The sequence below is a fragment of the Nuphar pumila genome, chromosome 14 (genome assembly GCF_984573655.1).
Source record: "Nuphar pumila chromosome 14, dmNupPumi1.hap1.1, whole genome shotgun sequence".
NCBI lineage: Eukaryota > Viridiplantae > Streptophyta > Magnoliopsida > Nymphaeales > Nymphaeaceae > Nuphar > Nuphar pumila.
Genome location: NC_143262.1, coordinates 86,335,396 through 86,361,573, shown reverse-complemented (window position 1 = coordinate 86,361,573; position 26,178 = coordinate 86,335,396). Strand labels below are relative to the sequence as shown.

Genomic DNA, 26,178 nt, shown 5'->3' with positions numbered 1-26,178 from the left:
CACCAGAGTCAAGAAGCCAAGAAATTTTACCTAAATCAGAAAAAGATGAGGCTGCTGCGCCGGTTGAAGCTTCAGATGAGGAAGAGGCACCTTTGATGAGAGGCTGAAGGATCTCCATTAGTTGGGCCAGGGAAACTGGTGCATCCTGATCTTTAGGCTCCGATCCAGCAATTGCAGCTCTTTTTTCTCTCAGCTCCTTAAGTTTGGGACATTGTGGCCTGTAGTGTCCCGGTTCATGACAGTGATGACAAATAACTTTCTTCTTATCATAGTCACCATTTTGTCGGTTAAAGTGAGGAGGCCTATATGATCGAACATGATTCCCTGGTCTAGACACGGCTAAAACGGAATCATCTTCAATTTTTAAAGAACCTTTCCGGAGACGATTTTCTTCCATTGTTAACTCTTCAATAGTTTCAACAATAGAAGGAATTTTTCCCCGGTGAAGTAGGGCCGATTTAGTGGTTTCAAATTCCGGCCTTAATCCAGTGATAAACTGGTAAAAATGTTCAACATCGAGTTGTTTCTGACGAAGCTCGATGTCTTCGGCACAATGCCACTTTGGTTCTAAAAGGGAAAGTTCTTCCCAAAGTTCGGACAACCCATTGTAATATTCACGAATAGTTTTGTCTCCTTGTGTCATCATTCGAACTTTTTCTTGGAGGTTGCACACGTGTGCAATATCTTTAAGGGAATACATATTCTTAAGGTATTCCCATGCCTTATCGGCATGATCAAATTTGGCAAGACTTGAGCATTTTTTAATGTCAACGCTATTGATAAGCCATGACATTATCTTCGCATGAGATATTCTCCATTCTTTCCATTTCTTCTCGTATGAGGCAATAGCCTTGATTTTCTCTTCTTCCGATAGAGGGACGTCTTTATCTCCCTCCTTTTTAGTAAGAGATAGCTTAGGTTCCGAATCGGAACCATCCACAATCCCCCATAAGCCTTTTCCCCATATATGGTGCTTCATGATTGAAGCCCATGTTACATAGTTCGTATCGCTTAGTTTCATAGGCATGATGGTGACTTTATCATTGTCATCCATCGATTACAAGGAGAGAAAGAATAGGGATAGAAGAGAAACAAGAAGGAAAATGAGAAAGAAAAAAAAAAACAATACAACAAGATGTGAAATCTTCTCCAATGAAGTGATAAAACACTTTTCTTCAAGTGGCGAACACTTTTGCAAACGGGCACGGAAACCGAGGCAGCTTTTCCTCAAGATTTAGTACTTCCGCGGCTCTGATACCATGAAATGAAATGGGGATCTTCAAAACACGAGCTTTGATTAACAAGAGCAAGTGTCAAGAATGACACTAAAGCATAACCCTTAAAAAGGGTATAACTGGAAACAAAATAAAAATAAAAATGTATTCTTTATTGATATGAAAAACCAATTGCTTAAGAAGCATTGGAGTGAAATACAAGAGGGGTTGCACCCCTTTATATACACAGCTGAAAGAGGACTCAATAGAGCTGTTGGGCACAGTCCAACAGCTCTATTTAGAGTTGTTGGAATGTGTCAGTCCAACAGCTCTATTGCTAGTCAAGTCTGGACAGGACTTGACTAGCAACAGTCATTCTAGTTCAAACTGAACTAGATGACATAAAGACAAAAAATAAAAATAAAGGAAAAAAAATACAGAAAAGAAAGAAATTAAAAATGTATTTATATATATATATGTATAATAATATAATATTATTATATATACATATATGTACAGTTTTACATTTTAACATAGTCAAGTCTGGACAGGACTTGACTAGCAACCGTCATTCTAGTTCAAACTGAACTAGATGACATAAAGACAAAATAAAAATAAAGGAAAAAAATTACAGAAAAGAAAGAAATGAAAATTGTATATATATAATAATATAATATTATATATATATATACAATTTTATATTTTAACACTACGCACACCTTTATCTCGGCAAAATTTGCAGCCCAGTTGCAATCGCCTATTCTGCGCTTGCATACAACTTTAGAAGTATATAATCCTTTGGGGGAGAACGCTAGTTGTGCGATGTTTATCCCTGATCTCGATGTGGTAATATCAAATTGTCTTTTGCCTGCGTGCGCCATCTTGCTGAATATGTCAGAATTTAACCTCATCTTGGGCATGGATTGGCTGTCCCAACATCATGCCAAGATTGTTTGTCGCCAGGGCAATGTTACCTTCTCCCGTTCGGATTCTTCGAAGGTGGAATTTCGAATTCCTTGACCCATGCGGGCAAGCTAGATGATTTCATCCCTTAAGGCTCGTAGCTTCATTCGCAAGGGCTGTCCAGCTTTCCTCATCAGCGTCATTAAGTCAGACCCTACGCCTGTGCTTATTGATACCCTAGACGTGATTAGTGAGTTTCTGGGTATCTTTTCCCAGGAGTTGCCTTGCCTTCCTTCGCCTTGTGAGGTGGAGTTTGGCATCAAATTGTTGCCTGAAATTACCGGCATATCTAAGGCCCCATATCGGATGACACCCGCCGAGCTTGAAGAACTCAAAAAGGCAGTTACATGAGCTTTTAGATCAGAGATTCATTCGTCCAAGTGTATCACCCTGGGGAGCTCCTGTACTCTTCGTGAAGAAGAAGGATAGAATCTTGAGGTTGTACATAGATTATAGAATGCTCAACCAGGTGACGATTAAAAATAAGTACCCTTTGCCGCGTATCGAAGACCTTTTTGACCAGTTACAGAAGGCCAAGATCGATTTGAGATCCGGGTATCACCAGCTCAGGATCAAGGACAACGATATCTCTAAAACAACTTTTCGCACCCGGTATGAACATTATGAGTTTACAGTTATGCCCTTCGGTCTTACGAATGCTCTTGCTGCATTCATGGACCTTATGAATCAAGTGTTCAGACCGTTCGTGGACACTTTCGTGATAGTGTTCATTGATGATATTCTCGTCTAATCGGAAAGTCGGGAGCAACATCGTGGGCACTTGCACATCGTTTTAGAGACCTTAAGGAAAGAGCAGCTCTTCGCGAAGTTTTCCAAGTGCGAGTTTTGGCTCGAGGAAGTGATGTTCTTGGGCCACATCATTTCTAGCAAGGGTGTTTCTGTAGACCCTTCAAAGCTTGAAGCTGTGCTAGACTGGCCGCAACCGCGAAATGTCTCAAACATTCAAGGTTTTCTTGGGTTAGCAGGATATTATTGGCGTTTTATCCAAGATTTTTAAAAAATCGCTTTGCCTATTATTCGGTTGCTGAAAAAGGAAACCAAATTCGTATGGGATGATCGTTGTGAGGCTATTTTTCAGCTATTGAAGGAGCGTCTTACGACTGCTCCTATTTTGGCTTTGACGTCCGGTAAGGGCGGCTTCGTAATTTATACCGATGCTTGCGGATCGGGCCTGGGAGGCGTTCTTATGCAGAATGGAAGGGTAATCACGTATGCCTCTCGCCAGCTTAAGCTTCATGAGAAGAACTACCCGACGCATGATCTCGAGTTGGTTGCCGTCATTTTTGCTCTAAAGATATGGCGTCATTATCTATATGGAGAACAGTTTGAAGCGTTTTCAGACCACAAGAGCCTTAAGTACCTCTTCTCCCAAAAAGAGTTGAATATGCGACAACGTCGCTGGCTTGAATTTTTGAAAGACTATGATTTTTCCCTTTCTTACTGCCCGTGCAAGGCGAACATGGTTGCTGACGCCCTCAATCGCAAGTCGTCAGGGGTTCTCGCCTGTGTATTATCAACAGGTTGGAAGTTGCTCGAAAACCTTGCATCATGGAATCTGTTTTCTGTAACACCTGGTCCGTTGAGGTTGTCAAATTTGGTAATTCGACCCGACTTGTTCCCCAGGATCGTTGTCAGCCAAAAGGGCGATTCTCGCTTTGAAGAGTTGATATCGCAGGCTTTGTGTGATGGTTCTTCTTTCCACATTGGGGAAGGAGACAATGTTTGGCTTGGGCAGCGCCTTTGGGTCTCAAATGACCCCCACCCTAAGGAGTGAAATTTTAACTGAAGCCCACAAGTCGAGATATACCGTCTACCCGGGGAGCACAAAGATACTGAAGGCCCTGCAGAGCAATTTTTGGTGGAATGGCATGAAGAAGGATGTGGCCGAGTTCGTCTCAAGATGCCTTATCTGTCAGCAGGTAAAGATCGAGCATCAGCAGCTAGGAGGAGTGTTGCAACCCTTGGATATCCCAGAATGGAAGTGGGAAGGTATCGTCATGGACTTTGTAGTTGGCCTTCCTAGGACTCGACGCAAGCACGACACGATTTGGGTGATCGTCGATAGACTCACCAAATTAGCGCATTTTTTACCTATCCACCTCAGCCAGTCTCTTGACAACCTGACCGATCTTTATATCCGCGAGATTGTAAGGCTCCACGGTATTCCGATTTCTATTATTTCTGACCGTGATCCAAGATTCACATCGAGATTCTAGGGGTAGCTCTAGCAGGCTCTAGGCACCAAACTGAGCTTTAGCTCGACTTTCCACCCTCAGACTGATGGTCAGTCTGAGCGGACTATTCAGACCCTGGAGGATATATTGCGGGCATGCATGTTAGAGTGGAAAGGTGAATGGGATTCCCATCTCAGTTTAGTGGAATTCGCGTATAATAATAGTTTCCACGCTAGTATCGGCATGACTTCCTATGAAGCCTTATACGGAAGGCCGTGCCGATTGCCCGTGTATTGGTATGAGGTAGGAGATAGAAGACAAGAGGATCTTCTTGTGCTTCAGCATTATTCGAAACAGGTGCGAATGATCCGAGATCGTCTCTTTTCAGCTCAGAGCTGGCAAAAAAGTTACGCTGATCGTCGTCGTCGAGAGCTCGTTTTTCTAATAGGAGACATGGTGTTCGTCAAGGTTTCTCCAACCAACGGGTTTTTTCGTTTTGAGAAGAAAGGGAAGCTAAGTCCCCGGTTCGTTGGCCCCTTTGAGATTTTGGATCGCATCGGTGAAGCAGCTTATCGCGTAGCGCTGCCTCCCCAATATGCACAGATTCATAACGTCTTCCATATATCTATGTTGAAAAAGTATGTTCACGATTCTTCCCACATCATCAAGTTCGACGACATTCAGATTGATGAGGATATGAATTTCGAGGAAAGATCGATAGAAATAATCGACCGTCGCGATCAGGTGTTGAGATCGAGGACGATACCTTTTGTAAAGATCCGATGGCAACATCATGGAATTGACGAATGTACTTGGGAACACGAAGCAGATATCAGGGAAAAATACCCAGAGTTGTACATTGAAAAATAATATTAATGAAAATTGGTTGACGAAATTTGTTTAAGGGGGTTAGAATGTAAAACCTAGAAAAAAAATTGGACTAGGGTCGGATCCGGATCTGACCCGGATCCGAGCCCTGTAAAGAGGAGGGCTATCGGTAGGCTGTAAGGGCCTACCGAGCGACGCCCGCCCCCTTTGCTGCTTATAAATGGAGCAGGTGGGAGGGGGTGGGGTGGGGGGGGAAACATCGAATGCTTTCCCCTCCCCGTCGCCTCTCCTCTCCCCGACGCCCCTATTCCCCCCTCTCGGCTCCCCCGATTTCCCTCTTTCTCCGGCTCCCCCTCCTTCTCGCCATCGTCGACACCCGCCATCGCCAACACCCGCTATCCGCCTCTGTCCGGCTCTGCCGGCGACCTCCAGGTGAGTCCCCCTCTCCCTCATCTTCCTGCAAGAGAGGGGGAAGCGAACCCCTCTACCTGCGACCTCGACAGGGCATGGGGGGTGGCTTCCGGCAGGGGGTGCCCCCTGCCACTGTTGGTTTTTCGGCAGGAGGGTGGCCCCTCCTGCCTCCTTTTTGTTTTTCGGCAGGAGGGTACCCCCCCCCCCACCCATTGTGCTTCTCGACAGGGGGCTTCACCCCCTGCCTTATTATGTTTTTCGGCAGGGGGTTTCGCCCCCCTGCCTTGTGTTTTCCGGCGGGGGGGCGAGCCCCTACCTTCTTGTGTTTTCCGACAGGGGGCGAGGCCCCTGCCTTCCTGTGTTCCTCGGCAGGGGCTTTGCCCCCTGCCTTGTGTTTTCCAGCAGGGGGCGAAGCTCCCCCTGCACTCCTATTGCTTCCTGGCAGGGGGGTCTGCCCCCCTGCCTCCCGTATTTGGCCGGCAGGGGGCGAAGCTTCTCCTGCCTCCTTCGGCCTCTCAGCAGGGGGTGAAGCCCCTTGCTTTCTTCCTGTTTCGTTTCCAGCAGGAGGCTGCGCCCCCTACTTTGTTTCCTGTTGAGGTGGGGAGCCTTTGCTCCCTCCCCTATCCTAGTATTTGGGGTCCAGTACCACTGCAGGTCTTACCGGACCCGTTCCTCGTGTTATTATGGCACATTGACCTTTTTAGCTTTGCAGGTTGCACCACAGAGCCTTCTCGTGTTACACGGCTGGAGATAGTGATCAGTTACGCTCGCAAGCGTATAGACCCTCGCACCCCTTTTAGGTAGGGGTTTGCGTAAAAAGGAACAAGAACAATGAACTGCTAAAAACAAAGGGCTTGACTAATAAATTAAAACATTTACATATAGTAAATATGTACGTCCTTTCTTGCACTTTACTTTTCTTACAATTTACTTTTTGTTGTCGTCGCGTTATATGTGCCAAGGCTTTCTTTTAGTGTACCTTTCTTTATTGTCTTTTACTTTCAGGACGCGGTTTCACGATCCTGGTCCTGTTTCCTTTCTGCATTTTACTTTTCGTTGTCGTCGCGCTATATGTGCCAAGGCTTCTCTTTTTGCACTTTCCTTTCTTGTCTTTTACTTTCAGGACACAGTTTCACGATCCTGGTCCCTGCTGATTTCATTTGTTGTTGCTTCTGCTATTTCATACATGTATGTATGTCACTCTTCTTTTTAATGTCGTAGTCTCAACCCTGTCGTGGATTGGCAGGGTTCGACAACAGAGCTTAGCCTAGCGTAAGAGCGCAAGTATCAACATTCGAACTCTGCAGTGAGTTACGAAATGAGATACTGGTTTTCCTAACTCGAGACAAGAGCCTCATTGCACGAACAACTCCTGTTTCCTGAGTTTGGGCAAACATTTGGTTTTTGGTACTATTGCAGCGCTAATATGATTGGCACGGTGCAATGAGTACTACGAGGCAGATTAGACCTCGATCGTGCAATGATACTGATTTAAAATACATCTAAAAGGTCTCAGGCGCCTTCACATGCAAGATGCTCGTTTGGATCTAATGGACCAGAGCATGAAGAATGAGGCGGTGGTTAAGAAACTCCCATCGCGCTCGATTCGACCTAGCTTCGCCAAGAGAGGACGAAGGGTACCAACTCCGATGGACAGGCCATTAATAGCTATTTACGGGCAAAAGACTCAGCTTTCCCGGTTATCAGAAATTAGGGGAAAGGGGCTGCACTAGATAGCCTAACACTTCTGCAGAAGTTGGATGCATCCCTACTGAGCCTTTAGGGGCTTGCTCTCACGACCACCGGTTGTTCTCTTAGGATAGGATTCAGTCAGTCAACCGAGGTATCTTAAAATACATAGCATAATAAACCCTTAGATTGGTTTCGACTGTTTCGGCTCGTGTGCCATGTACGTACCCGCATGACCGGTTAACAAATGATAACTAAATTAAGCATGCTCACCCTTGAGCTGTTGTTTTTGCATACTTGTGGTATTACGTGGTAGCATACTGCCGAGTTTCCTGTGCAGTATATTTTTTTCTTATTATTGCTGCTATGATATGCTTAACTGCTTTACCTGCTAGTTGTTCTTGTTCTTTTTGCACTCCTATTAGTTTTTCGCGAGACTGACCCATTTTATGGGCAGGTGATGAGTAGCGGCGACATGCCGTTAACGGTGCATGCGACGTGGCTGGATGCTATACTTTTCCTTCAAGACTTCTGGCTGTCGTTGCAGGGTTTTGAGTTTTGGGTTTTTGTTTTAATCGAGGGCTGGGCCTCCTGTTGATTTTCCGTGTAGAGTGACTTTTTATTAAGAATTTAGTACTCTTTTCAGCTGTTTGCTATCTTTCACCGTGGTTATGTTTGGATTGTCGAGCTAACGTGCCTGGGATTTGCAAAATTTGATTTTCAAAATAGAAAGATACTTTTTGAAGGGTTTTCAGAACAACAGAGTTCAAGCTTTTAGGGAATTCCCTCTGAAGGCTTTACTTGTCAAGTTAAGAAATTTTGGGGCGTTACATCATCTATGTCCTTGGTTCAAATTTCATGCTTTTCCATTCCACTTTTGGCATAGACAAAAGGAATTCTTGTTGGAATTGACATTTCTAGCTGCTTGGTCTAAGCAACATTTAACTCGAGACCACTCAGCAAAACATGCCTGTCATTTTCCTCAACCTAAATAATTTGTAAAAACCTTTAGTAATGAAATAAAGAGATATCTTTTAATATTTTGGTATGGAAGCTATCTCACATGGACAAGGCCGTAGATACAGGGTTATGGCCATTCTTAAGTTTTCCAACACTAGTATGATGGGAAAAATCTGTGGGATTAAAATGGAGTATCCGTGTGACATACAAAGCGAGACTAAGGATGTATCATGTTTGTTTTGGGTGTTGAGGATGGTGATCAGCATCTGATAAGTCCACCTTTCTCATCCCATTAGAAAGACATGAAACAAGGGGTCTAAGTCCTACACAGGATTGGATTCCAAATAACTACCTCTTCATGTGGTGATACAGAATCAAGGAAGCTCCTTTTTTCTTTGAAGAATAAAATATTAAGGAACTATAACATTAATAGAAACAATACACAAACACAGTTCTCATGACAAGAATTGTCATCTCAGTTCTGAGCACACCTCAAGTTTGCGGGTAGATAATAGTTTCAGGAAGTAAAAGAGCAGTATCACGTGCAAGGTATGGAACTCTCAAGACAAATATTTCATAACTGTTAAGCTGTATTATCACATGAAATGTTAGAACTCTCGTGAGACAAATAATCTATAATTATTGGGCCAGAGTAGATTTGCCTTAAGATAAAACAAATATTATACATTTAAAAATACAAAATCATGCATGCTAAGAATCAAATAGATGCATGCTATTCTGTGGTTCAACTTAGGAAACCATACAAGTGCAGACCAACTGAAGAAGATATAACATATAGCTCTCTTTCTAATATGAACTATAGATTGTTCACTAAGCTGTTTGTCAACAATAACAAGATGAAATCATAAAACGGATGAAGATAGAGTCTCTTCACCTTTCTAAAAGAGAAACTGATTTATGAGCATAACATTGTTGCCAAGGGAATCTTATAAATTTATAATCAAAGCATCACATAGGCTGCATTTACCACAAACTCAAAGTTGATATATCAAATGCCGGTAACATATTGGTAATCTTGTCATCCAAAATATCTTTTGGATATGAAGAAGAGTTATTAGAATCATGACATGCACCTCAGTTTGTATTTATACATTAGTGGACGGGGGACCTCAATGTTACATCCAGCCATGGCAAGTGGTTCCCTAAGGTGCATTTCCTTAATGAACTTATCAATTTTACCATGAAGAATCAGGTCAGGGAAGAAATTGCACCACATTGGATTTGATTTTTGTTTTTCTTTTCATTTTTAGTTCAGATTGTATTCATATCAGTATCCTACATTTCTGGCTTCAGATCCTTTCCATATGGCATCCAACTCATTGAATTAAAAAACAGGTTTTATAACCCATTATTGACATAATTGGGCAATGGATGCATGCTATCATCAAGCTAAGCTTCTTTCTGTAGTTGGGTTCTTGGAGTTTCTTAGAACAATGCTCTCCAACATCATATTCTACTCAATGAGGATGTTCCACCATCCTCGAATGTAAGCCAGAGTGAGAACCCCGTACATAGTTTTTATAAGAGAGAACCACTGCCTGGTGGGTGGTAAATTGTGTGGACATGTTCGAGTCCTAAGAGTCGCCATTTCATGCAAAAAGGCTGAAGGCAATGACCATTACCACTTCACTTATCCCTATCCCCCTGGAATATGGGACCACATCGCATATGGCGCTCATGTATGGCTTTTTACGAGTTCAGCAAAAAAGATACATGAAGCTTTGGAAATGACATGGGTCATTTGTCACAAGTAGATTCACAGTCCTTCAGGGAAGCTATTCATCATAAACTAGGCCTTTCGCTTCTTCTTAGAAATCTACAAGATGGTCCTTCCTTAGAAAAGAATTGCTGATCTACTTGATTAGAAAGTCGCACCAGACGAGAAGAAAACGAAGATTTTGCGCAAGTTGGTTTTCAATTGCACAATTTCTAAGTTCTGATTATGTGGTACGCAAGGCTCGGAACGAAGACACTACTACAATAAACTATACTAATACATCCAGTAGCAATCATGGCAGCCTCTATCTAGTGACAATGGCAATCGATTCAGGAAAACTCCTTACTGCAATTATTCAAAACCAGAAAAGGAATTCTAGACATGTATACAGTCTGCTCTATGTGTAGAATGTGCATGTTGGCAATGAAGAGCTGAAGGTTTTTTCAAATAATTTGTGTATGTGTGTGTTGGTAGCCAATATCAACAATTTTTTCCATATTTTCAAAATAATAATCACCCTTAAAACCTTAAAAAAATGGGGAGGAAAAAGGAAGAAGAACAAGGGTTATTGCAGGTTTCAAAGAAAACAAAATAGAACATAAATTGCGAAGAATATGAGTGGATTTCAAATACTTAAAAGGAGAAGTACATGATATTTCTATGATAATGATACAACAACCTAAATATGTCAATATTTTCCTAATATTGCAATAAATATCTTTGAGAGAGAGAGAGAGAGACAAAGAGATAAAGAAGAATGAGGGAAAACGATGCACACCTGTTGTCGGAGATCGTCCTTTTTCCGGTTGTCCCTGACGAAAAGTAGCCCTTCACCATCGTCGGATTGAAACCCTAGGAAACCAAACAAAGGGGGAGACCAAAAAAGAATCAAGAAAGACTGCGCTTCTTCAAGCCGTTTAATACTTGTATATAGAAGGGAAAAAGAGGGAAGGTCGAGGACAGTGTCACAGGGACACGCCATTTTGGATTTGTGTTATTATCATGCTAGCGGACACGTTATAACACGCTGGCACGAGCCCTGACACGTACCACATTGTTTGAATAAATTTTAAATAATATTATATTACATTTTTTTTTATTTCAATAAGAAACTATTTTTTAATGTTAAAATTTTCAAAGAATATTTTTATTGTTTAAAATAGTAAAAAAAAAACGTAAAAATTTCACACTTCCCAATCCATCGTCCTTGAGTCCACGAATCAGTGTGACATTGGTAAGGGGGAGAGAGAGAGATTTGTTGTTGCTCCAAAAAATCTGGACCTTATTTGGACTAGTGCGTTCCAATCTATGTCACAGGGATTCGGCTAGCAGGGTGCTGCACCCGCGTCGACGCGGGTGCGGCCTACCCGATCCTGGGTGCGTTGACCGCACCCAGGATCATTTTTGTCCTTTTTTTTTATTTTTTTATTTTTTAAATTTGCCCTATGAAATGGGCTGCGAAATTTAAAAAAAAAAATCTGCTGACAGCTGCTGATGGGCTGCGAAATTTAAAAAAAAAATTCTGCTGACAGCTGTTGTCAGCTGCTGAGAGCTCCTGCCTTTTCAAATCCTTTTCTTCGTAAAGGATTTTCTCTGCTGACAGCTCTTGTCAGCTGCTGACAGCTCCTGCCTTTTCAAATCCTTTTTTTCGTAAAGGATTTTCTCTCCCCTTTTTATATATATATATATATATAATTTTTTTTTTACATTTTTGCCCCTGCCGCACCCCCGCACCCGCACCCGCACCCGCGCCCGCACCCATGTGACATATGTTCCAATATTTCTTGTAGTGTATATGTCCTGTGTTTGATTGTGACCTTCACTTTTAACATTTTTTGTCTTTTTAAACACGCCTTAAGAGTTAGGTTTATGTCCTTTGTTTGATTTTCAGGACTAATCCCACCCAAGAGGTGGAATCCTGAAACTGTTGAAAGTGAAGGTCACAATCAAACACAGGACATACACGCTACAAGAAATATTGGAACACACTAGTTCAAATAAGGTCCAGAGTTTCCAGAGCAACAACAAATCTCTCTCTCCCCCTGACCAATGTCACAATGATTCGTGGACTCAAGGACATGAGATTGGGAAGTGTGAAATTTTTACATTTTTTTTACTACTTTAATCAATAAAAATATTCTTTGAAAATTTTAACATTAAAAAACAATTTCTTATTGAAATAAAATAAAAATGTAATACAATATTATTTAAAAAATATTCAAACAATGCGGTACGTGTCAGGGCTCGTGTCAGCGTGTTATAACGTGTCCACTAGCGTGATAATAACACACATCCAAAATGATGTGTCACTGTGACACTGTCCTCGACCTTTCCTCTTTTCCCCTTCTATATACCAGTATTAAACGGCTCGTAGAAGCGTAGTTTCTCTTGATTCTTCATTGGTCTTTCCCTTTGTTTGGTTTCCTAGGGCTTCAATCCGACGATGGTGAAGGGCTACTTTTCGTCAGGGACAACCGGTAAAAAGGTTATCTTCGGCAACAGGTGTGCATCGTCTTCCCCCGTTCCTTTTTTTCTCTTTGTCTCTCTCTCTCTCAAAGATATTTATTGCAATATTAGGAAAATATTGACATATTTAGATTGTTGTATCATTATCATGGAAATATCATGTACTTCTCCTTTTAAGTATTTGAAATCCACTCATATTCTTTGCAATTTTTGTTCTATTTTGTTTTCTTTGAAACCCGTAATAACCCTTGTTCTTTTTTCTTTTTCCTCCCCAATTTTTTTAAGGTTTTAAGGGTGATTATTATTTTGAAAATATGGAGAAAATTGCTGATATTGGCTACCAACACACACGTACACAAATTATTTGAAAAAACCTTCAGCTCTTCGTTGCCAACATGCACATTCTACACATAGAGCAGACTGTATACATGTCTAGAATTCCTTTTCTGGTTTTGAATAATTGCAGTAAGGAGTTTTCCTGAATCAATTGCCATTGTCACTAGATAGAGGCTGCCATGATTGCTACTGGGTGTATTAGTATAGTTTCTTGTAGTAGCGTCTTCGTTCCCAGCCTTGCGTACCACATAATCGGAACTTAGAAATTGTGCAATTGAAAACCAACTTGCGCAAAATCTTTGTTTTCTTCCCGTCTGGTGCGACTTTCTAATCAAGTAGATCAACAATTCTTTTCTAAGGAAGGACCATCTTGTAGATTTCTAAGAAGCAACGAAAGGCCTAGTTTATGATGAATAGCTTCCCTGAAGGACTATGAGTCTACTTGTGACAAATGACCCATGCCCTTGGCTGCCATGTCATTTCCAAAGCTTCATGTATCTTTTTTGATGAACTCATAAAAAGCCATACATGAGCGCCATATGCGACCATATAGATGTGATCTATGTACTTGGTTTTATAAGGATCAGCTCTTGAAGCGTTCGTATACACATAGGTGGGTTTTTATAAGATTTGAAAAATCAACGGTCCAAAATCTTTGTAAAATTTTGAGGTTTCAAACATTATTTTTTTTCAAACACATGATCCAGGTGTGGATTCTTAATAAATTGATCGCGCCAGCACATTTATAGGGCCTACTTAAAAAGCACCAGCCTAAAAACCCATCAAGCAATACTCATCAAGCACCTAATCACTAATCTCTCTCTCTCTCTCTCTCTCTCTCTCTCTCTCTCTCTCTCTCTCTCTCTCTCTCTCTCTCTCTCTATATATATATATATATATATATATATATATATATATATATATATATATATATATATATATATATATATATATATATGTGTGTGTGTGTGTGTGTGTGTGTGTATAGATAGATATCAGGCATCATATGACCCGTACCCGATCCTTTTTGAAGTGCTATTGGCCATTTACCTACTTAGGTCTTGATGCATTTAGATTGCAATATTTATCATGTTTGTATTATTATTAGTCAATTATTGTAACTTTCAATCAGAAGGTCAGCTGTATATGGTTGGAGGGGGGTCCCTATTCAAAGACAACCAAAAGAGACCATGTGACCCCCTGTATGACGCTAAAAGGAGGGGCAGGGGCAAGCCCCTGCCAAACCTTTTTAGTGGCAAGGCTTCGCCTCTGCCTGTCTTGCAAAAAGGAGGGCTGGCAAGCCCTGCTTGCTGGCAACGAAGGAGAGGATGAAGAGGGGAGAGAAAAGAGACGCAGAGGGGAGGGCTCGACCCCTCCTTTGTGTACAGACAGAATGGGGAGGCAGGGAGGAGCTCAGCCCTTCCCCTGCAAAAGATGGGACACCAGGGAGTGGCTCGACCTCTCCCCTGCAAAAACGAGGTGGCAGGGAGGGTCTCGGCCCCTCCTCTGCGCAAACAAAGAGAATAAGAAGAAGAAGACAGATGAAGAGGGGAAGAGGGGTTACCTAAAGATCAGCGAAGCATGGCCGGTGTCAGAGCTGCGGTGACCGAAAACGCGAAACGAGAGGGGGAGAGAGAGAGAGAGGGAGTCACTGGGGGATTCAGGGCTACATCAGGGGCGTCGTCTGAGGTTGCGCCAATAGGGTCATCGGGAAGGGGAGGCCCTGCGAGCCGGTGGATTGCCGGATCTCGGACGGGAGAGGAGAGAAGGGGATGATGCGACGGCAAAGAGAGGAGAAGGGGTGTGCACTCTAGGGTTTCTTTAGGGTATCGAAACCCTAACCCTAGTCCTATTTAAAAAGAGTTCGGGGGGGGGGGGTATGCCCAGGTTTGAATTCGGGTCGGGTCTGGACCCATCCCGGGTCTGACCCAAACACTTTATTTATTATTTTAACGTGGTTTTTTATAATTTATGCAATGGCTAAAGAAATTAGAAATATCAGTACAATTGTTGGAGACTTGGTATGCAATTAGCACCTATATATGGTAAACATTTATAAATCCATCGGGTTGACCATTCTATTTAAAATATTTTTGAAAGAAGCCTTATTTATTGCAATAGCCGAAGCAATTGGAAATATTAGTATAATTGCTGAAGATTGGCATATAATTAATACCTATATATGGTAAACATTTACAAATCCATCAGGTTGACCATTCTGTTTGAAATATTTTTGCTAAGACAATCACATGATTTAATATTTTTTGCATCGAGCTTGGGAGTTTGTAGGATGATGCAAACATAATTCAGCCAAGGGAACCAATGTGTATCAAAGATGTCTGAAATCAGGAAATATGAATTCCAATTCAATGATTTATTGGCAAAGCAGGTTATATGTCCCCCCCCCCCTCCCCCCCGAAACACGCAGGTGCATGTTATCGGGTCTGAATGAGTGCCACGTATGTAAGCACGTGGGACTCATTTCCCTGTGTGTGTCAGCATCACTTAGCATCGGAGTCTAGTGCGTTTGCAAAGACTTAAGTACCCTTTTCCGCCATTAGCGCCATAAAACGATGTTTCAAGTAAAGAACAAAAATGTCCTCCCACAAAAAAAAGTTAAAATCATCATCGTTTTCGCCCTAAAGAGTAAAATCATGTGCTTTAACAAGAGCTCATCACAATATGTCACCCTCAAAGGTCTGAACCACCCTTTGGTGATGCACCATCTACTGTAGCAGAAGCTCCGGTTGATGACGCAACCTTTGTCCTTGTCTGTTGTCGTCGGAGTACCATTTGTTGTCGTCTGATGTTGTCAAAGCACCCTTTGACGTCGTCTGCTGCTGCTAGAACACCCTTTGTAGTCGTCGTCGTCTATTATCGTCGAAGCACCCTTTGTCATTGTCTGTTTGTGAGAAATAGTTGAACTACCAAAAAATCAGCATTTTGTCTATTGTTCATCATAATACGAGGGTGCAAACGTCGAACTGAGTAGACAGAGAATAACAATTTACAGTAGAGATAATGATGTCAATGTCAAACTGCATAGAGTGACAATTTATAATAGAAATAAGATAAGAGAGTAATGATTTACAATAAAAATCAAATCAGAGAGTAAGGATTTACAATAAAAATCAGATAAGAAAGTAGCGATTTACAGTAGAAATCGAATTAAAGAGTAGCGATTTATAGTAGTAATCAAATCAGAGAGTAGCGATTTAGGGTAAAATCAGATCAAGAAGTAGCGATTTACAATAAAAATAAAACCAGAGAGTAGCAATTTCCAGTATAAATCAGATCATAGAGTAGCGATTTACAGTATAAATCAAAATAGAGAGTAGCGATTTACAATAGAAATCATATCAGAGAGTAGCAATTTACAGTAAAAATCAAATAAGAGAATAACAATTTACAATACAAAATAGATAAGAGAGTAGCAATTTATAGTAAAAATCAAATCAAAGAGTAGCGATTTATAATAAAAACGAGATAAGAGAGTAGCGATTTATAGTAGCAATTTCATAAGAGAATAGCGATTTACAGTACAAATCAGTTTTTTTTGTTGTAAATCGCTAATCTCTAATCTGATCTCTACTGTAAATCACTACTCTCTGATATGATTTTTATTATAAATCGCTATTATCTAATGTGATTTTTACTGTAAATCGTTACTCTGTGATCTGATTTGTATTTTAAATCACTATTTTCTAGTTTGATTTCTATTGTAAAACGCTACTTTCTGATCTAAATTCTACTGTAAATTGTCAAAAGCCCATGAGTGTAATTGAAATGGCATAAGTGATCAACAACAATAATGTTTAGCCTTAGAGGGAAAGCTTTGTAGGAAGAATGCAAAATGTGGAAGACTGAAAATGCTATCGCATCATAAGCCAAACCAAATCATCATGCAACTTTATGTAAACATTGATTTCAATATAAGCATAGACCATAGCACCTTTAATTCCACTCAATAACAATGTTTTTTGGCTAATAGAGGAGTCAAAACTTTTATAGCCAATCAGTTCATCATCTTACTGAAGCCAAGTGTTGGCAGACCCTGAACCCCCACATTTGGCAACAACATTGTAAAGTAAAAGGTTCCATATTTACTTAGATTATCTAGAAACACAAAGGATTCATCTTGACATTTAAAGCACAATACTCATCAAGAAAAAAATAAACAAATAAATAAATAAATAAATAATATATATATATATATTATAATAATGAGGTGACATTTTGGTGAAAATATTAGTGATAGTTGGTGAATTAATCCAATGAAATAACCTATAGAAATCTGGCTACATACCAAATATGATAGGTGAAAGATTAACAATTAACAAATAAGTAACTAATAAAAGTATATTTTGGTTCCCAAAGAACAACACATGTCGGAAACTTCCCAAGGACAAGTTCCACATAGGCCAGAAAAATATGGTAAAATACTAATTTTACTATGAGAATTTGTTAAGATCTCATGTTTAACCAGAACTCATTAGAAATTTATCATTAAGACACGAGAAACAAAATTTGTATAAAAGTAAAGGCCATGACTGTCGTGTAACCTATCCATTTTCAAGATTAAAGCACCATCCTTAAGATCCCATGTGGTGTACTGTAAAATACAATGAAATAGGAAACATATTTACTTGACAAAATGGAGAAAAGTGGAACTAGCATGCTTTTAAGTTCTCAGCAACTAATTTTAATGTAATCAATAACATGATGTGTATGCCTTAGAAGTGAAGCGTGCCTCGACGCGAGGTGTGTGCTTCACTCATATGAAGTGTGTGCTTCGAGCCAACAAATGCTTCCTTACAATGCATCGGTTCCTTGAGCTTGCGCTTCACCTCTGAGGCGTATGCTTCAAGTACTGAGGCATTCACCTCTAACAACACTGATAGTAAGTAGGTGCTTAAACGTTAGGTACTTGATGAGTGTTTTTGATGGGTTTTTCATTTTTTTCATTTTACTTTTAAATTTTGTCCATATAGATGTGATCCATGTACTTGATTTTATAAGGATCAACTCTTGAAGCTTTAGTATACACATAGGTGGGTTTTTATAAGATTTGAAAAATCAACTGTCCAAAATCTTTGTAAAATTTTGAGGTTTCAAACATTATTTTTTTTCAAACACATGGTCCAGGTGTGGATTCTTAATAAATCAATCACGTCAACACATTTATAGGGCCCACTTAAAAAGCATCAGCCTAAAAACCCATCAAGCAATACTCATCAAACACCTAACGTTCAACCACCTAATCACTAATCTCTCTCTCTCTCTCTCTCTCTCTCTCTATATATATATATATATATATATATATATATATATATATATATATATATATATATATATATCAGGCATCATCGGACCAGTACCCGATCCTTTTGAAGTGCTATTGGCCATTTACCTACTTAGGTCATGATGCATTTAGATTGCAATCTTTATCATGTTTGTATTATTATCAGTCAATTATTGAAACTTTCAATCAGGAGGTCAGCTGTATATGGTTGGAGGGGGGTCCCTATTCAAAGGCAACCAAAAGAAACCATGTGACCATACAGGGACCAGGTGTGGGCATCGGGTCAATGGCCGGCCCATTGGTAAAACCCGGGCCCACAGCCTGCCTGTTAGGCCCGTGAGCTTATTATATTATATACAATATATAATGCATTATATATATATATATATATATATATATATATATATATATATATATATATATATATATATATATATACACACAAAAGGGCTGAGCCAGCCCGATGCCCACCCCTAATAGGGATCCTACTTAGTTCATCTGGTAGGGACGACTTGTTGATGTCATGGGTTTACTCCTTGGTGAGCAAGAGCAATGAGACCTGAAGATTTATCCAAAGAAAACAAATATGCCAACCAAAGCCATTGCTGGGCATGCTTCTACCAAACCAACATTAGCTCGGCTGCAATATCTTGACCTACCCAAACAGGATCTATTTCTCTGCTTGTCTAGTAGTTGCAGGTAGTTCACATCACCTTGTGTTTGGACGTTCAAGTTTCTAATCCCAATGACATGTCTGCCTAACCCTACTTGCTTATAAAAAAAAAAGTTATATCATTTTTTGTAAAGTTTTTGTCAGGAATATTTTTTTTGCATGACTAGGAACTATCGCTGAAGCGAGGAAAACCCTGGGTGGGGCCCCACGACCAACCTGCCTGCTCATCTGGTAAGAGTAACATGTGAACATCACCAAGTTGATAATTGAGAAAAGACTAGAAAATGCATGAGAAATGTTTAAGAAAAATGATATAATAAATGAATGAAACAGAAGATGCAAAACACGTATCTCATGAAAGGGAAACACTTGAGAAACATGGGATAAACCCAAGGGAGTTGTGATTTCCAAATATGAGAAACACGTTTCTCATAGGGAAACATGCATTTTTTATGATTTTTTTTAGCATTTTCCAGACGTTTTCTAGTTTTAGATATGGTTTCTCGGGAAACACGTTTCTCACCCTAGCGTTTTTAGTATAACCCTGGTTGATGTCCCCGTGTGGTCCGAGGCTGGTCCCATGTGGATTGGAATTTGGACCTTTTTGGTCTGACAAATCTGACCCAGAGTCTGGACCCGATGGGGTTGATAATTGATATCTCTGTGTGGTCCGAGGCTAGTCCCATGTGGGTTGGAATTTGGGACCTTTATGGTCCCACAAATCTGACTCAGAATCTGGACCCGATATTAAAGAAAAACTCTCTCTCACTCTAACGTGTTTGGACGTGCGATCACCACCCTTCGTCTCCGCGGAGTCTCTCTCTCTCTCTCTCTCTCTCTCTCTCTCGATTGAATGAGGAGGAGATGATGACGATCGACCCCGATTTTCTCACCAGTGGTGGAGGAATCAGGTTTCCTTTTCTCCTTCCTGTTTGCTTCAAGAATCCTCTTCTTCTTGAGTTTTTCTATGATGGGGATCGTTTGTTTTGCTTCCAATCGATGAAGGGAATCGTGATTTGTTAGATTTGTTGCTCTTGATTCTTCTGTTTCATGTTTAGTACCAAGAAATTCTTGATCTTGGTGGTACGACGATTAGGATTGGATCAAAGGCATGAACTAACACGTGCGCGTGCGCATGAGCAATGACAAAGATGAGAAAGAAGATGGTGATTGATGTGGTGTCTTGGATCGACTCGGGCGAACCGATTCGATCGAGTCCTTTGCGGGCCGTGATGCAGAACCACCTGCTTTTAGGATGAGCTTGATAGTTGGCCTTTAGGATGTGTGGGCGTTAATAATTTTGGTCAGTGCGGACTGTAATGCACGCATACGCATGTCAGCGCCCTGAATGTATCTTATGGGCCGTATTCTTTGGGTGAATTTTGTGTTCTGTGCGATCCAGATTAGGTCTGAATGGTACTCTTGTTGGCGGGTTATGACCAAAACTGGGATGCCCATCTGGATGTTTGAGTGCGATACGCCAAATTTTTATGTTAGTTATCACGTTCTTTGGTGAATATCAATGGTGCTCTTGTTAATTGTTTGATGGTGAAAATGAGGCACTCATTTGCAACCCTGATTTGATGAGATAGATTTATGTGTTTTGTATTTTCAAGATGAGGATGGCTATGAGTGGTGCTCTTGTTATTTTGTTATAGGTGAAACAAGGATTCCATTTGAGCTCTGAGTATGATAACTTATTATAATTCTTACTGAATTCGGACTCATGTCATAGTACTCATCTTAAGGGGTAGATGCTTTTTCTGTTATATAGACAAGGATAGCAAGGTAAACGGTTACTATGTTATGGCAAAACTCTGACAGCCCATTTAAAGTTTGAGCATGATAAATTGTTATTGATTCCATATTTGATTTGGACTGCTGTCGTGTTCTTGCTATGCTAGGAAATTGAGATTTAGCTCTCATCCCTGCTTCCAAATCTTATCCTAAGTTTATTTATTCTTCTAAACCTACTTCAGGCTCGGAAACCCTTTCGTTATCTTGTTACCTTTCAATTCCTCCTGCCCTTCCTGACCTTGCCTGATATCCAACAGCCTGACCCAACCCATTCACCTTGCTCCAAGATGATAGTGGAACTGGGAGTCCTCTTTTCTTAATGAAAAGGAGCTTGGAATGTATGTGTTTCAAGGGTATAAAACAACCTTTTTGGTGGGATTTACCAGGTATGGTTCAAGAGGACCCTAGCTCGTCTTGTGGCCCTACCTAAACAAGCATTCCGTCTTGAAAAGAAAGTTCAGGAGCCTGAATCTCTTATCATAAAACTGTTGGAATGAGAGATCTCATACATTATGAAGAAATGAAAATGAGAAATCGAAAATGCTAAAGCTATTATTATAATAATTATTGTTGTTGTTGTTGTTGTTATTATTATTATTTTTAACTATCATCTATCGGAAGCAAATTTCTATTGAAAGATTATTTTGTTTATCATAACGAAATTAACAATCTTATGTTAACTATAATTATTTATTCTAGCTATTACAAATGATTGTCAATTCAAATGGAATGAGAAGAAAGAATATTTAATCAATATGCACACTAACAAAAAGGAGAAGAAACAAACTCTGTTTTGAATCCTTTGCATAGCCTGTACTTGTGGGTTCTTCATAACAGACCCATAATCAAATGAAAGAGATGTATCTAGGGAGGACCCAGTTGGATAAAAAGGTAATGCCCCAGTGCAAGTCTTTCAAGATCTATTGAAGAGCTAAAGTTAGAGTTTTCTCCATAGGAAATGTTGCTCCAATACCTAACCAAAGGGCTACTGCTATATCAGTCAAAAAGGCTGTTGTAGCTACTGGGCAGCATAATGGATTTCCAGATTTCTTAACTCCAAAAAGGGTACTGGCAATAATCTCACTAGTACCAAAACCGTTAAACGTACATCCAAGAACTTTCTCGAATCCTTTGTTTTTGTCAATGATGCTGGACAATATTCTTGGCTAATTGTGTATAATGTATATTGCCAAACATGAGTCAAAACAGTGCTCAAATTCACATTTGCAAATTTGACTTCACAGCATGTTTAATGAATCAAATGAGAATTCTGTTACAAAACTTGCTATGGAAAATGAGGATGATTTTTTATGGAAAAAGATCATATGGCTCCTTTCTTCATTTAACAAATATATCCACTGAAGGGCATATGGAGTAGATCCCCTTGAAAATTCTAGATGCAAACATGCATATCAGTCCATCAAACAGAGAAAGTAAGCAAATCACTTATGGCCTATCTCTGATGTATGAAAACGTAACATGTATTTATTGTTTAATGATTTTTGTATCATGACCAATTAAATGAAACATTCTGAATGCAATTTAAATGCACTTGATAAATTTCATCTATTTACTTATTGTTGAGTTCGTTGAGTCATGCTTCCTGAGGATTTATATGATTTATATGAGGCCCTTGACTGAGGTTGTCAACTCTATTTCTTATGGAGCTATTTCTGAAGGTAACAATAAATTGATTGTGCTATGATTTGCTTTGGAATTTCAATCTTTTGTGTGTTTTTCTCCAAGAGTTGGAATTCAAATGCTTGATAAGTTTCTAATATCATTGTCGTCTTTATATGATAGCTTCCTTACTGGAAACTGTAGTGGAAGTTTCAGCTACGGTTATTCTAGTTTTAAAGGGAAAAGGGCATCAATGGAGGACTTTTATGAGACAAGGATATCAGACATTGATGGTCAAATGGTTGCATTTTTTGGTGTTTTTGATGGTACTTTTCTACATTCCCCTAACATATGCCTTGAATTTTGAGGACAATGAGAATGATCAATTCAAATTAATTGCTCCCATAGTTTCATTATGTGTCCTGCTCGTGAAATTTTAGAAGAATATGAGAAAAAGCGAAGCTGTTCTTATTAGGTACCATTAGATGATGACAATGCACTGTTAAAGTACAAACAAGCAAGATTAGAATTAAAGTATGAAGCTCCTCTTTGACATCTCTCTCTCTCTCTCTCAAAGTGAGAGTATTGAAATTTGAAAAGTAAAAGTAACCTTTTTTGACCTAAAAAATTAGTAACAATTTTCAGAAAAAGTCATTATTTTTAAGGGAGTTTTGGTCATTTCAACTAGTTGAATATTGCTAACATTAATATAAAAGGTTTAACATTAGATAACCCACATACACATATAGATAGATATAGCCACATACATACGTATACATATGTACATACATACATACATTATATATATATATACATTATATATATATATATATATATATATATATATATATGGAGAGAGAGAGACTTTTTTGTTTCTGTTCAAAACAAAAGACTCACTTTATCCCAAAAAGTAACCATGTATTTTTAAGAATGTTGTTGCTTTTGAGAGTGTTATTATTTATTTCAATTAGTTTAATGCTACTAACGTAAATATAAAAGGTTTATCATTACATAAGCCATGCACACATACATGTGAACTAACCTAACCTCCCTCTCAAAGGATGGTCCATGTTAAATAAATAAGGTGATAGGTCTTAAAAATCTACAAAACAAAATCTTTTAAAGGAAGTGATAGGTTTACCAGTGCTCTGCTTCTCTGCAGGACATGGAGGACCAGGAGCTGCTGAGTATTTGAAGCTCAACCTTTTTAATAATTTGATCCATCATCCAGACTTCCTCAAGGACACAAAGTCAGCTATTGGTCTGCAATTGATTGTATATCATGTTAATGTGTTTATATTTTCCTGTGTACTGGTTATTAACTTTGTAAAATCTGTGATGCAGTTGAAACATTCAAAGAAACAGACACAAATTACCTTAATAAGGAAAAAGGTCCGCAGAAAAATGCCGGCTCAACTGCGACAACAGCTGTTCTGTTAGGTGACAGACTTCTTGTTGCAAATGTCGGGGATTCAAGGGTGGTTGCTTGTAGATCTGGTGCAGGTAGGGATTCTCAACATATACTTATGTCTCAAAATTTTTGTGCTTATAAATTTTGAAATCTAACCAAAATTTGGTATCACAAATCCTGTTGCATGTTTACTTGAATTTTCATCTTCTAGGTTAGTGCAAAAATGTAGAGTGGTTATGTGAGCTGTGGCTCCTGTTTGTTTATTTTAACATATGATAATGGTCGTGGTTTGTTGGGTTGCAACATATGACAACGAATGTTCTGGATGACTTCGCTTAAGCACATGATTGCATTTTGGGTGCAGAAAACTGTGTGCATATTGTTCATTTTGTTAAAATGTAAAACTGTACATATATATATATATATAATAATAATATTATATTATTATATATATATATACATATATTTTTTTATTTCTTTCTTTTCTGTAACTTTTTTTTCTTTATTTTTATTTTTTGTCTTTATGTCATCTAGTTCAGTTTGAACTAAAATGACAGTTGCTTGTCAAGTCCTGTCCATACTTACTAGCAATAGAGCTGTTGGACTGTGACCAACAACTCTATTAAGTCCTCTTTCAGCTGTGTATATAAAGGGGTGCAACCCCTCTTGTATTTTAATTCCAATGCTTCCTAAGCAATTGGTTTTTCATATCAATAAAGAATGCTTTTATTTTTATTTTATTTCCAGTTAAATAGAGCCGTTGGACTGTGACCAACAACTCTATTTAGTCCTCGTTCGGCTGTGTATATAAAGGGGTGCAGCCCCTCTTGTATTTTAATTCCAATGCTTCCTAAGCAATTGGTTTTTCATATCAATAAAGAATACCTTTTTATTTTTATTTTATTTCCAATTATACCCTTTTTAAGGGTTATGCTTTCGTGTCATTATTGACACCTTCCCTTGAGAATCTAAGCTCGTGTTTCGAAGATCCCTATTTCATTTCATAGTATCAGAGCCGCAGAAGTACTAGATCTTGAGGAAAAGCTGCCTCGGTTTTCGTGTCTGTTTGCAAAAGCGTTCACCACTTGAAGAGAAGTGTTTTATCACTTCATTGGGGAAGATTTCATATCTTGTTATATTATTTTTTCTTCTTTCTTTTTTATTTCTCTTCTTGTTTCTCTTCTATCCCTTTTTCTTCTCTCCTTGTAATCAATGGATGACAATGATAAAGTCACCATCATGCTTATGAAACTAAGCGATACGAACTATGTAACATGGGCTTCAATCATGAAGCACCATATATGGGGAAAAGGCCTATGGGGGATTGTGGATGGTTCCGATTCGGAACCCAAGCTATCTCTTACTAAAAAGGAGGGAGATAAAGAAGTCCCTCTATCGGAAGAAGAGAAAATCAAAGCTCTTGCCTCATACGAGAAGAAATGGAAAGAATGGAGGATATCTCATACGAAAATAATGTCATGGCTTATCAATAACATTGACATTAAAAAATGCTCAAGTCTTGCCAAATTTGATCATGCCGATAAGGCATCAAAATACCTTAAGAATATGTATTCCCTTAAAGATATTGCACACGTACGCAACCTCCAAGAAAAAGTTTGAATGATGACACAAGGAGACAAAACTATTCGTGAATATTACAATGGGTTGTCCGAACTTTGGGAAAAACTTTCCCTTTTAGTACCAAAGTGGCATTGTGCCTAAGACATCAAGCTTCGTAAGAAACAACTCGATGCTGAACATTTTTACCAGTTTATCACTGGATTAAGGTCAGAATTTGAAACCACTAAATCGACCCTCCTTCACCGGGGAAAAAATCCTTCTATTGTTGAAACTATTGAAGAGTTAACAATGGAAGAAAATCGTCTCCGGAAAGGTTCTTCAAAAATTGAAGATGATTCCGTTTTAGCCGTGTCTAGACCAGAGAATCATGTTCGATCATATAGGCCTCCTCACTTTAACCGACAAAATGGTGACTATGATAAGAAGAAAGTTATTTGTCATCACTTTCATGAACCGAGACATTACAGGCCACAATGTCCCAAACTTAAGGAACTGAGAGAAAAAAGAGTTGCAATTGCTGGATCGGAGCCTAAAGATCAGGATGCACCAATTTCCCTGGCCCAACTAATCAAGATTCTTCAGCCTCTCATCAAAGGTGTCTCTTCCTCATCTGAAGCTTCAACCGGCGCAACAACCTCATCTTTTTTTGATTCAGGTAAAATTTCTTGGCTCCTTGACTCTGGTGCATCTTTTCATATGACCCCAAATAATCAAAGTCTATCTAAATGTGTTTAAAATAAAACAATTGTGTCAAAGGTCTTTACTGTTGATGGGACTTCTCTTGAAATAGAAAGAATAGAAAATTTTGAAAAAATTTATAAAACAAAGAAATTTTCTATTCTAGAAATTAGACATGTTCCCAAATTAAATTTAAATCTTTTATTTGTATCTCAAATATCTGATTATGGGTGTAATATTTTCTTTTCTTCTCATGGTTGTTGGGTACAGGATCGCCAGTCAGGCAAGTTGATTGGGGAAGACCATAGAGAAGGAG

At 39.3% G+C, this 26,178-nt stretch overlaps 2 protein-coding genes across 4 annotated transcripts in view; one reads left to right on the top strand and one right to left on the bottom strand.

The window, feature by feature from the left end:
- Positions 1-14,613, bottom strand: part of LOC149817236 (7-dehydrocholesterol reductase-like protein) — a 33,010-nt gene extending 18,397 nt beyond the window's left edge. For 2 of the 3 annotated variants that reach the window (XM_089987124.1, XM_089987126.1), the window contains exon 1: positions 14,365-14,613. The gene's annotated coding sequence lies outside the window, so the exon portion shown is untranslated. Of the gene's footprint in view, positions 1-10,776; positions 10,851-14,364 lie in introns of all 3 variants that reach the window. The other variant, XM_089987125.1, reaches the window with a different exon arrangement.
- Positions 14,614-19,559: 4,946 nt separating this feature from the next.
- LOC149817235 (putative protein phosphatase 2C 11) overlaps positions 19,560-26,178 on the top strand; it is a 39,237-nt gene continuing 32,618 nt past the window's right edge. Inside the window, exons 1-4 of the mRNA XM_089986798.1 lie at positions 19,560-19,686; positions 22,376-22,518; positions 23,355-23,453; positions 23,537-23,695. Coding sequence (XP_089842924.1) covers positions 19,640-19,686; positions 22,376-22,518; positions 23,355-23,453; positions 23,537-23,695 — 448 coding nt within the window. The 5' untranslated portion in view covers positions 19,560-19,639. The remainder of the gene's footprint in view (positions 19,687-22,375; positions 22,519-23,354; positions 23,454-23,536; positions 23,696-26,178) is intronic.